The sequence below is a fragment of the Dendrobates tinctorius genome, unplaced genomic scaffold (genome assembly GCF_039654945.1).
Source record: "Dendrobates tinctorius isolate UK_male_01 unplaced genomic scaffold, ASM3965494v1 ptg000083l, whole genome shotgun sequence".
Classification (NCBI taxonomy): domain Eukaryota; kingdom Metazoa; phylum Chordata; class Amphibia; order Anura; family Dendrobatidae; genus Dendrobates; species Dendrobates tinctorius.
Window position 1 is genome coordinate 20,888 of NW_027361751.1, and position 12,218 is coordinate 33,105.

General features: G+C 45.5%; 1 protein-coding gene across 2 annotated transcripts in view; it reads right to left on the minus strand.

Annotated features, from left to right (window-relative positions):
- Positions 1-4,588: 4,588 nt before the first annotated feature.
- Positions 4,589-12,218, minus strand: part of CCDC125 (coiled-coil domain containing 125) — an 84,887-nt gene continuing 77,257 nt past the window's right edge. For both annotated transcript variants that reach the window (XM_073584020.1, XM_073584021.1), the window contains exon 12: positions 4,589-5,171. In XM_073584020.1, coding sequence (XP_073440121.1) covers positions 4,818-5,171 — 354 coding nt within the window. In that variant the 3' untranslated portion in view covers positions 4,589-4,817. The remainder of the gene's footprint in view (positions 5,172-12,218) is intronic.

A 12,218-nucleotide genomic window follows, 5' to 3' on the forward strand; every position in this document is an offset into this window, starting at 1 on the left:
GTAATCGCTTCCATGGAGGAGCAGGAATTCATGTGTTCAATAGACATCCAAGATGCCGATCTACATGTTCCCATATTCTCCGGACATCAGAAGTTCCTGCGTTTTGCGGTTCGCCAGGAACATTACCAGTTCGTCACGCTGCCCTTCGGTCTCGCCACCGCACCCAGAGTCTTCACGAAGACCATGGTTGCGTTGATGGCCTTGTTGAGGATCAGAGGTCTCGTTCTTTTTCCGTACCTCGACAATATTCTGATCAAAGCTCCCTCTTTCCAACAGGCACGCCTAAGTTTGACGATCGTCCTGGACACTCTTTCCGATTTCGGGTGGATCGTCAACAGGAAAAAGTCCTGTCTGGTCCCTACTCAACGTCTTGTGTTTCTGGGCCTACTGTTCGACACTCGTCGGTCAAGGGTCTTTCTCCCACAAGAGAAGATTCTCTCCCTGCAGCAGGCTGTACGATCGCTGCAGACCACACGATTTCCGTCCCTCCGAACAGCTATGAGGGTCCTGGGAAAGATGGTGGCGGTGATAGAGGCAGTTCCCTTTGCCCAATTTCACGCCAGACCTCTCCAACACGCCATTCTGTCGAGGTGGAACAGGTCGCCTCTGTCCCTGGATCGCCCTGTTCGTCTTTCATGCCGGATCAAGCGGTCACTCAACTGGTGGTTGACGTCTCCTCTCATCCTCTTGGGGTGGTCTTTTCTTCCTGTTCACTGGCAGATTGTAACAACGGATGCCAGCCTCCTCGGTTGGGGTGCAGTGTTGCGCAATCACACTGTTCAGGGTCGTTGGTCGACTCAAGAATCTGCTCTGCCGATCAACATCCTAGAGATACGAGCGATCCATCTGGTTTTCGTCCACTGGGAGAGGCTCCTCAGGGGCCTGCCTGTCCGGATTCAGACAATGCCACAGCGGTGGCATATGTCAACCGCCAAGGAGGGACACGGAGTGTCTCAGCCCTGGCAGAAGTGTCCAAGATCCTTCAGTGGGCAGAGATTTCGGTACCGACAATCTCCGCGGTACACATTCCCGGCGTAGACAACTGGGCCGCAGACTTTCTCAGCCGCGAGGGTCTCGCGGCAGGAGAGTGGTCCCTACATCCGGAGGTATTTCTTCAGCTCTGCAGTCGTTGGGGAACCCCGGACGTAGATCTGCTAGCTACTCGCCTCAACAGGAAGGTCCCACAGTTTGTATCCAGAGCTCGAGATCCTCTCGCAGTGGGCGCCGACGCTCTGGCCATTCCTTGGTCACAGTTCGAGCTCCCCTACCTGTTTCCTCCCCTGCCTCTTCTTCCCAAGCTGTTGAAGAAGAGCAATGCAGAAGGAATCCCAGTCATTCTCATCGCCCCGAATTGGCCCAGAAGGTCTTGGTTCGCAGACATTGTCACCCTTCTCGCGGACGCCCCCTGGAAGCTTCCAGACAGGGCAGATCTGCTGTCTCAAGGTCCGATTTGCCACCCCAATTCTCGGCCGCTCAATTTAACGGCGTGGCTGTTGAGACCGAGGTTTTGAAACAAGCAGGATTCTCCGGTCAAGTAATTCATGCCATGATCCGAGCCAGGAAGCCATCATCTTCCAAAATTTACTACCGTACTTGGAAGGCCTATTTCACTTGGTGTGAGGCCAATAACATTGCGCCTATGTGTTTTTCGCTCCTTTCAGTTCTGGCGTTTCTTCAGGCAGGGCTGGATGCGGGGCTTGCTCTCAGTTCCTTGAAGGGTCAAGTTTCGGCGCTGTCCATTTTATTTCAGAAGACTTTGGCGTCCCGCCCTCAGGTCAAAACCTTTCTTCAGGGCGTAGCTCACACGGCTCCTCCGTATCGAGCGCCCGTGGATCCATGGGATCTTAATCTGGTTCTTGAGGTTCTGCAAGGTTCTCCCTTTGAACCTCTCAGAGAAGTCTCCCTTTCCCTTCTCTCCTGGAAGGTAGCCTTTCTGGTGGCCATCACCTCCATCCGGCGTGTGTCGGAATTGGCAGCTCTTTCCTGCCGCTCTCCTTTCCTGGTACTTCACCAGGACAAGGTAGTTCTGCGGCCTCCGCCCTCTTTTCTTCCGAAGGTGGTGTCCTCCTTTCACCTCAATGAGGATATTGTTCTGCCGTCCTTCTGTCCGAGTCCATCTCACCCCCGGGAGCGGTCCCTGAACAAGCTGGATCTGGTCAGGGCGATGAGAGTCTGTCTAGGACGTCTTCCTTGCGAAAGACAGACTCTCTTTTCGTCATTCCAGATGGGGCGCGGAAAGGTCACCCGGCTTCCAAAGCTACTATTGCTCGCTGGATCAGATTGGCAATTTTGGAGGCCTACCGGGTTAAGCATCGAGTGCCCCCTCCGGGAATCAGAGCGCACTCTACCCGAGCAGTGGGTGATTCCTGGGCGGTACGCCACAGAGCCTCTGCGCTGCAGCTTTGCAAAGCTGCAACCTGGTCTTCGGTTCACACGTTTGTGAAATTCTACAGGGTCCACACCTACGCTTCGGCGGACGCCAGCCTAGGTAGAAGGATTCTGCAGGCAGTGGTGGTGAGTCCACTGGCCTGATGGAAGTTTGTTTCCCACCCCAGGGACTGCTTTGGGACGTCCCATGGTCTCTGTGTCCCCCAATAAGGCGAACGAGAAAACAGGATTTTTGGGTTGCTTACCGTAAAATCTGTTTCTCGGAGCCTTCATTGGGGGACACAGCACCCTCCCATGTTCTACAACTCCTGTTCTTACTTTGGTTGATTTGGTTACAGTTGAGTTGTTTGTTCTGTTTTCAATCTATTCTGTTACTTCTCCTACTGCTTTCTCACTAACTGAGGAATTTCCTGCCGGTCGGTGGGGTGTACACTGCGGAGGAGGAGCTAACCTTTTTTTGTGCATAGTGTCAGCCTCCTAGTGGCAGCAGCCTACACTCCATGGTCTCTGTGTCCCCCAATGAAGGCTCCGAGAAACAGATTTTACGGTAAGCAACCCAAAAATTCTGTTTTTTCACTTTTTTTTTTTAACTTCATTACAATGTCCCAGGGGGACATAACTCATGTGACAGGGAGATGCCTGAGCAAACCAGACGCTTTATGAGTTTATCTTTATGTGCTCCCATTCACCAGACGTCAAAAGAGCATCCCTTCTGAGCAGCCCGTATGGGTCTCAACATAGATGCCTGACATGGGGGGGGGGGGGTCTAAAGGGCAGGGCAGAAAACCAATTCTCATGTACCTCAGAGTCTTGCTTCTCTAGAAACAACACCTTACCGAATGACACTGATCACTCATCGACTTCAGTGGGCTCTGTGTAAGGCAAAATTTTGCCTGTGGCATTACTGTGTTAACCCGACCCCCCCCCCCCCCCCCCCCCCAAAAAAAAAATAAATAAATAAACTTAGTGTCAGAGAGACTCAATTTTTGAGTCAGTGTGTTTTCTATCAGTTGAATAAGTTGTGGAACTTTCATAGCACATTGACATTGGGGATGTCTAGAGCTACTTTCACATAAATGCATTATGACTGCTGAACCACCATTCTCTTTTGGGGCTTCTTGGGACATTGGCCCAGAGATATTTCATGTAACTTGATGCAGTTAATGTGATAAGTGTAGTAATAAGCCTTAAGGCCCCGTCACACATAGCGATCTCGCTAGCGAGATCGCTGCTGAGTCACAATTTTTGTGACACAACAGCGATCTCACCAGCGAGATCACTGTGTGTGACAGCGATCAGCAACCGGCCCCCCTGCTGGTATCGCTGATCGCTGCAGGAAAGGCCAGGACTTTTTTTGGTCGCTGGTCTCCCGCTGGCCACCACACATCGCTGCGTGTGACAGGCGGGAGACCAGCGATCAGCTGGTAACTAACGTACACATCGGGTACCTAGGGACGCACGTCCCTTAGATACCCGATGTGTACGTTAGTTCCCAGCTTCCTGCATCAGCGCGCTGGTTACTAACGTGCACAGCGACGCCGGGCGTCGCTGTGCTGATCGCTGGTGAAGCTGTCTGTTTGACAGCTCACCAGCGATCACACAGCGATTCACCAGTGATCCTGACACATTGATATCGTTGTCAGGATTGCTGGTGAGTCGCTATGTGTGACTCCAGCCTTAGTAAGTGCACATGGCAGCACAAGCACATGGTCTATTTGCTTTCAGATGAAAACAATGCCGAGTGTGGCCCTCACCTATCACTACTCCTAAAGGTCAAGCTGCTATAGTGAGATATAAGATGAAGAGGCCACAGTGCTGATTTAGCTGCTTCACTGTCTAGGCTTTCATTTACAGTGTGGGCTTCCTACCACAAAGCTCTTCAGAGATTTACAAGAGGAGCAACTCAATGAACGCGTTGAAGGACTGTCAATGAAGAATTGAGTACGGCCCGAGAAGTCTGGCCATCAATGATCATATCCTAGCGAGAAGTCTGAACTTTGTAAGAGGAGAATGCTTTTTTTTTTTTTTAAAAGAGGTTTTATGCGATAAAGAAAACAATCCTAAATGAAATAGAATGCATTTGTTACCAGATGAATCCAGCTGCTCCAAAGCTTCTGGTCAGCCCCCATTTACCACTTTAGTTACACCAGCCTCAGTGATTGATCGGCTGCCGTGGTCATGCACAGGGAGAACCTCTCAATGTTGATAAAAAAATAGTATATTAGAAGTTTTGTATACAAATACATACAGATGTAAAATGTGAAAAAAAATCCCTTAATTTACTAATAGGTTACAACCCATAATCTTGTAAATATTGAAAATCCTCACCAAGTACAAATGGAATCTATCAAGCTGCTAAAATATTCACAAATAAAATTATAAATTCAGAATGTGAATAAATCAATTTAAAGAGCCACCACTGATACAGATCAGGTTTGAAGATGTCCTGAAACTTCAGGAAGGGTCTCCTGGTTTATCACAGTATCTTCTGTATGTTCTTGTTGGGGGTAGACATTGTTTAGTAGCAAAGAAAATGAGGTTTCCAGAGTCCTCAGTGTGGCCTGCTCTTGGTTCCCGCTCCCATGGGACGCGTGGTCTGTCAGGCAGTGGCACCCAGCCACAGTTCTCCCCATGTCAGAGCACGGGTGCTGGTCGTTGCTCAGAGAGGGCTCTTTAGTACTTTTGCCGTGGGATCTTGCTGGATCGACTTTCCCTTCTATAGTTCTTGCAAGCATGTAACTTACTTTCCTTTGATGAGCTAAAGCCTCTTCCTTATCATTAAGCTGCAAATCCAAAGTACAGAAATCTTAGTCTTTACACCATATATTATTGCGTATGCTACAATCACATATCACTAAAATAAAGTGATAATAGACTGGAAAACAGAGCTTTATAGGCGTGCTTAAGAATTAGGCATTGATCATATGTATTCTTTTTAAAAGGTATTTTGTTTTGTATGATGTCTTAAACACACCAATAACGATCTTATATTTTCCAGTCTATTCTGTCATTTTATGTTACTACCAGCTTTTTCTTTTACAAACTACACTTAAAAAAAAAATGACATCTGGGCATGAGTTCTTACATTTGAAGCCCCTTGGGTATTCAAACCCCCTCTTGTTGTATTGCTCTCCATATGGAGTTTAGTTTTGAGAAATGGTTAATTCAGTACAAACCTGAAATGCATTAATAAAAGCTACTTAAAGTATTACCACACGTGAACTACTCTTTTCCACAGGATCATAGTCTACCAGAACATTCATCTCCTACTTCTATCTACATGCAGAAAAAGAGCCTGTTATCTGCAGACGTGACTGCAGCAGCTGAATAACCCATAGGCAGTTATTGGAGTCGAGACACACACAACCCAATCAGGTAAGCTACTGCTTCTACCCCTTCACCACCCAATTTCACTTTTAACATACATTATAAAGCCAATATGCGCTTGCCGCCCCTTTTGTTATATACAAAACACTGATATATTTAGAACACGCTCCCTGAGAATCAGGTGTCATTTGTACAATGAAAAGGGTGTAATAAAGTTCCTCAATTCTGAATCATCAAGCGTTCTGGATTCTTCAAAAATTATGCGTAGCTTTTGTTAGAACTGTACTCCATTCCCTGACTGGTGTAATATTTCTGTCGAGGTGCACAACACTGAAAATGCGGCCAATTCATTAAAATGTCATGCGCATCTAAATAAATTAGCTGCATTTTACTCTTGCACAACTCTCATTAAACACTGGCATAGTAATAATAAATTGGGTCTTGAGACTCACTTTAGAGGTGTGGCCTAAACAGGTGTGGGGAGGGGTGTGGCCTAATAAGAACGGGTGTGGAAAGGGGTGTGGCCTTGGATAGGCAACAATTTTTGTTAAAAAAAAAAAAAGTAAGCCAAGCAAGATAAGATATAAAGTTAGGCAAAGACGTCAAGAGATGCAATTTTATCATCCAGCATCAACCACTGTGATAAGTTTGGCGCAGCTGGTCTAATACTAAATTGTCTAAATTTTAAGGCTATGGACACCATGGAATGAGGGGAGAGTTTTACATATTAGGCTGGAGTCACACAACGAATGAAAAAAAAAAAAAAAAAAGGTCCGATTTTTACGGTACGAAATCGCACAAAGATTTCTTGTCCAGGGATCCGTCTGTCATCCCATTTTCTGGCGATGAACCGATTTTATTCGCATCTGTATACTATGATTTATTTTTAATGGTTTCAACACTCCCAATTAATTAATACCAACTATTGATATAGTTTCAATCAGTAAGGGTACCGTTACACCTAGCGACTCACCAGCGATCCCGACCAGCGATATGACGCGGTCAGGATCGCTGGTGAATCGCTAGGTGGTCGCTAGTGAGCTGCCACTCAGGCAGATCTCACCAGCGACATCGCTGGGGACGGGGATCGCTACTTACCTGTCAGACGCGGCGATCCTGCGTCCTCCCGCCCGGCTCCACGCGTCGCTCGTCGGCGCCACAGGAAGTGCCGCAGGAAGTGGACGACGAGGAATGGTCCAGCAGCTTCTCGCGCGATCAGCGATAACCAGCGGGGGAGCCGGTCGGAGGTAAGTATCACATGCAGCGATATCGCTAGCAATATCGCTGCAACGTCACAAAATCGGTGACTTTACAGCAATATTGCTAGCGATATCGCAGTGTGTAACGGGGACTTTATACTATATATTCAGCTCTTTGAACCTTCCTAGAAGGTCATTGAAACTTGTTTCAACCAGATGGTCAAATTGTCCAAGCAGAGCAAATAACTGGCTTACACTTTATCTACAACAAAGGACCTTCATTGCCATAATTAGATTGGGTGCGTTAACTTTCCCCATGGATGTTATCTGGTGAATTCTCATCTATTTGGTTTCAGGAGACTTTCTCCTTAGCATTCAGGGATAGATCAAAGCTTTTTAACTAAGACACATTTGGATGCTTTTGGGGGGGGATAAAAGGAGGGTGCTGATTAACAGAAAGGGAGAGAGACACAGAGAAAGATGTGACAGACCAGAGAGGACATTGAGATGAGACTATCTGAATAATGTAATGTATGAATAATGCTAGTTTCTGATTAATGCATATGTATTTATAGTTTTTTATTGTTTATTTGATCTTATCACTTTATATAGTAAATCAATTTAGTAAATTCAATTCTTGTGTGAGCATTTTCTTATTCATTACAATCCATTGGAACCCTTACAATACAGCATCTAAGCATCAAATTGACATCCAATGCCAATGCCTGATGCTTTTTCCTGTTGACCTGGAGAAGTCTTGCGATTTAACCCCTTCACCCCCAAGGGTGGTTTGCACGTTCATGACCGGGCCAATTTTTACAATTCTGACCACTGTACCTTTATGAGGTCATAACTCTGGAACGCTTCCATGGATCCCGGTGATTCTGACATTGTTTTCTCGTGACATATTGTACTTCATGTTAGTGGTAAAATTTCATTCAAATAACTTGCGTTTATTTGTGAGAAAAACGGAAATTTGGCGAAAATTTTGAAAATTTCGCGATTTTCCAACTTTGAATTTTTATGCCCTTAAATCACAGAGATACGGCACACAAAAAACTTGATAACTAACATTTCCCACATGTTTACTTTACATCAGCACAATTTTGGAACCAAAATTTTTTTTTGTTAGGAAGTTATAAGGGTTAAAAGTTGACCAGCGATTTCTCATTTTTACAACACCATTTTATTTTTAGGACCACATCACATTTGAAGCCACTTTGAGGGGTCTATATGATAGAAAATACCCAAAAGTGACACCATTCTAAAAACTGCACCCCTTAAGGTGCTCAAAACCACATTCAAGAAGTTTATTAACCCTTTAGGTGCGTCACAGGAATTTTTTTGAATATTTAAAAAAAAATGAACATCTACCTTTTTTTCATAAAAAAAATACTCCAGGTTCAATTTTTTTTATTTTACCAAGGGTAACAGGAGAAATTGAACTGCAAAAGTTATTGTGCAATTTGTCCTGAGTACGCAGATACCTGATATGTGGGGGGAACGACTGTTTCGGCGCATGGCAGAGCTCAGAATGGAAGGAGCGCCGTTAGACTTTTTCAATGCAAAATTGGCTGGAATTCAGATTGGACGCCATGTCACGTTTGGAGAGTCCCTGATGTACCTAAACAGTGGAAACCCCCTACAAGTGACCCCATTTTGGAAACTAGACCCCCCAAGGAACTTATCTAGATATGTGGTGAGAACTTTGAACCCACAAGGGCTTTACAGAAGTTTATAACATACAGCGGTACAATTAAAAAATCATATTTTTTCCACAAAAATGATCTTTTCACCCCAATTTTTATTTTCCCAAGGGTAACAGGACCCTAAAAGTTATTGTGCAATTTGTCCTGAGTACGCTGATACCCCACATGTGGGGGTAAACCACTATTTGGGCGCATGGCAGAGCTCGGAAGGGAAGCAGCGCCATTTGACGTTTTTGGCTGGAATTGAGATCGGACACGATGTCGCGTTTGGAAAACCCCTGATGTACCAAAACAGTGGAAACCCCCCACAAATGACACCATTTTGGAAACTAGACCCCCTAAGGAACTTATCTAGATGTGTGGTGAGAACTTTGAACCCCCATGGGCTTCACAGAAGTTTATAAAATAAAGCCATACAATTAAAAAATCATATTTTTTCCACAAAAATGATCTTTTCACCCTCAATTCTTATTTTTCCAAGGGTAACAGGACCCTAAAAGTTATTGTGCAATTTGTCCTGAGTACGCTGATACCCCACATGTGGGGGTAAACCACTATTTGGGAGCATGGCAGAGCTCGGAAGGGAAGCAGCGCCATTTGACGTTTTGGGCTGGAATGGAGATCGGACACCATGTCGCGTTTGGAAAACTCCTGATGTACCTAAACAGTGGAAACCCCCCCACAAATGACACCATTTTGTATACTAGACCCCCCAAGGAACTTATCTAGATGTGTGGTGAGCACTTTGAACCCCCCAGTGCTTCACAGAAGTTTACAACGCCCGGGCGTGAAAATAAAAAAATTCGTATTTTTTCCACAAACATGATCTTTTAGTCACCATTTTTATATTTTCCCAAGGGTACCAGGAGAAATTGGACCCCAAAAGTTGTTGTCCAATTTGTCCTGAGTATGCTGATACCCCATATGTGGGAGAAAACTACTGTATGGGCACACGTCGGGGCTCGGAAGGGAAGTAGTGACGTTTTGGAATGCAGACTTTGATGGAATGGTCTGCGGGTGTCATGTTGCCTTTGGAGAGCCCCTAATGTACCTAAACAGTGGAAACCCCCCACAAATGACCCCATTTTGAAAACTAGACCCACTAAGGAACGTATCTAGATGTGAGGTGAGCACTTTGAACCCCCAAGGGCTTCACAGAAGTTTATAATGCCAGGGCATGAAAATAAAAAAAATCGTATTTTTTCCACAAACATGATCAATTAGTCCCCAATTTTTTCATTTTCCCAAGGGTAACAGGAGAAATTGGACCCCAAAAGTTGTTGTCCAATTTGTCCTGAGTACGCTGACACCCCATATGTGGGAGAAAACTACTGTATGGACACACGTCGGGGCTCGGAAGGGAAGCAGTGACGTTTTGGAATGCAGACTTTGATGGAATGGTCTGCGGGTGTCATGTGCGTTTGGAGATCCCCTGATGTACCTAAACTATTGAAACTCCCCACGGAACTTATCTAGATGTGTGGTGAGCACTTTGAGCCCCCAAGTGCTTCACAGAAGTTTATAACACTCGGACGTGAAAATAAAAAAATCATTTTTTTTCCACAAAAATGATATTTTTGCCCCCAATTTTTTATTTTCCTAAGGGTAACAGGAGAAATTGGACCCCAAAAATTGTTTTGCAATTTGTCCAGAGTAGGCTGATACCCTACATGTGGGGGTAAAACACTGTTTGGGCGCATAGCAGAGCTTGGAAGGGAAGGAGCACCATTTGACTTTTTCAACTCAGAATTGGCTGGAATTGAGATCAGAAGCCATGTTGCATTTGGAGAGCCCCTGATGTGCCCAAACAGTGGAAACCCCCAATTCTAACTCCAACCCGAACCCCAACACGCCCCTAACCCTAGCCCTAACCCTAACCCTAACCCTAGCCCTAGCCCTAACCCTAACCCTAGCCCTAACCCTAACCCTACCCCAACACACCCCTAGCCCTAACCCTAGCCCTAACCCTAATGGAAAAATGGAAATAAATACATTTTTTTAATTTTATTATTTTTCCCTAACTAAGGGGGTGATAACGGGGGGTTTGATTTACTATTTATGGCGGTTTTTATGTTTGGCGGCTGTCGCACGCTAAAAGACGCTTTTTATTGTAAAAATAGTTTTTGCATCACCACATATTGAGAGCTATAATTTTTCCGTATTTTGACCCACCGAGTCATGTGAGGTCTTATTTTTTGCGGGACAAGTTGACGTTTTTATTGGTACCATTTTCGGGCACGTGAAATTTTTTGATCGCTTTTTATTCCGATTTTTGGGACGCAGAATGAACAAAAACCAGCGTTTCATGAATTTCTTTTGGGGGGGGTGCGTTTACACCGTTCCGCGTGCGGTAAAATTGATAAAGCTGTTTTATTCTTCGGGTCAGTACGGTTACAGCGATACCTCATTTAGGTCGTTTTTTATGTTTTTGTCGGTTTTATGCAATGAAAACTACTTTATATAAAAAATAATTATTTTTGCATCGCTTTATTCAGCGAGCTATAACTTTTTTATTTTTTCGCTGATTATGCTGTGTGGCGGCTCGTTTTTTGCGGGACAAGATGACGTTTTCAGCGGTACCATGGCTATTTATATGCGTCTTTTTGATCGCGCGTTATTACACTTTTTGTTTGGCGGTATGATAAATCATTATTTTTTGCTTCGTTTTTTATTTTTATATTTTTATTTTTTAAGGGGTTCGCTAAAGGGGTTAACTAATGGGACAGTTTTATAAGGCGGGTCGTTACGGACGCGGCGATACCTAATATGTGTACTTTTATTGTTTTGTTTTTTTATTATTTCCAAAAAATGGATTTATTGGGGGAATATATATTTTTTTTTTTCTAATTTATTTGGCGATTTTTTTTTTAATTATTTTTACACTTTTTTTTATTTTTTTTTTTACTTTATTAAATAGTCCCAGGTGGGACATCACTGTCCTGTGACAGATCGCTGATCTGTCACATCACAGATCACTGTGACAGATCAGCGATCTGACACAGGCACTGCAGAAGGCTTCCTCATGCCCGCGCTTTGCAGGCACTGAGGAAGCCAGCTTCCGCAGGCCCCCGAAGGCCCCCGTCGCCATCTTGGATTCGGGGGCCTGGAGGAAGGGAGTCCCCCGCAGCAGCGCTGCACATTGCGCTGCCGTGGGGGGCTCAGGGAAGCACGGAGGGAGCCCCCTCCCTGCCGATGCTTCCCTTTAACCCCCGGTACACCGCGATCGTGTTTGATCGCGGTGTGCAAGGGGTTAACGTGTCGGGGGCGGTCCGTGATCGCCCCTGACACATTGTGCCGGGTGTCAGCTGTGATAATCAGCTGACACCCGGCCGCGATCAGCGGCGCTCACCACGTGGGCGCCGCTGATCGCGCCGACGTACTATCACGTCCCCGGTCATACGGGCCCGGGTACCGTGGACGGGATAGTACGTCGGATGGCAGGAAGGGGTTAATCGCAAGTCACACGTGTGGTGCGTTTTCAATGCGATTTTTAATCGCATCCATAGACTTGCATTGTCGAATCCGATCGGTCACAATCGCAGCATGCTCCGATTGTCTCGGTCCGAGGAACGGATCCGATAAAAAAAAAAAAACG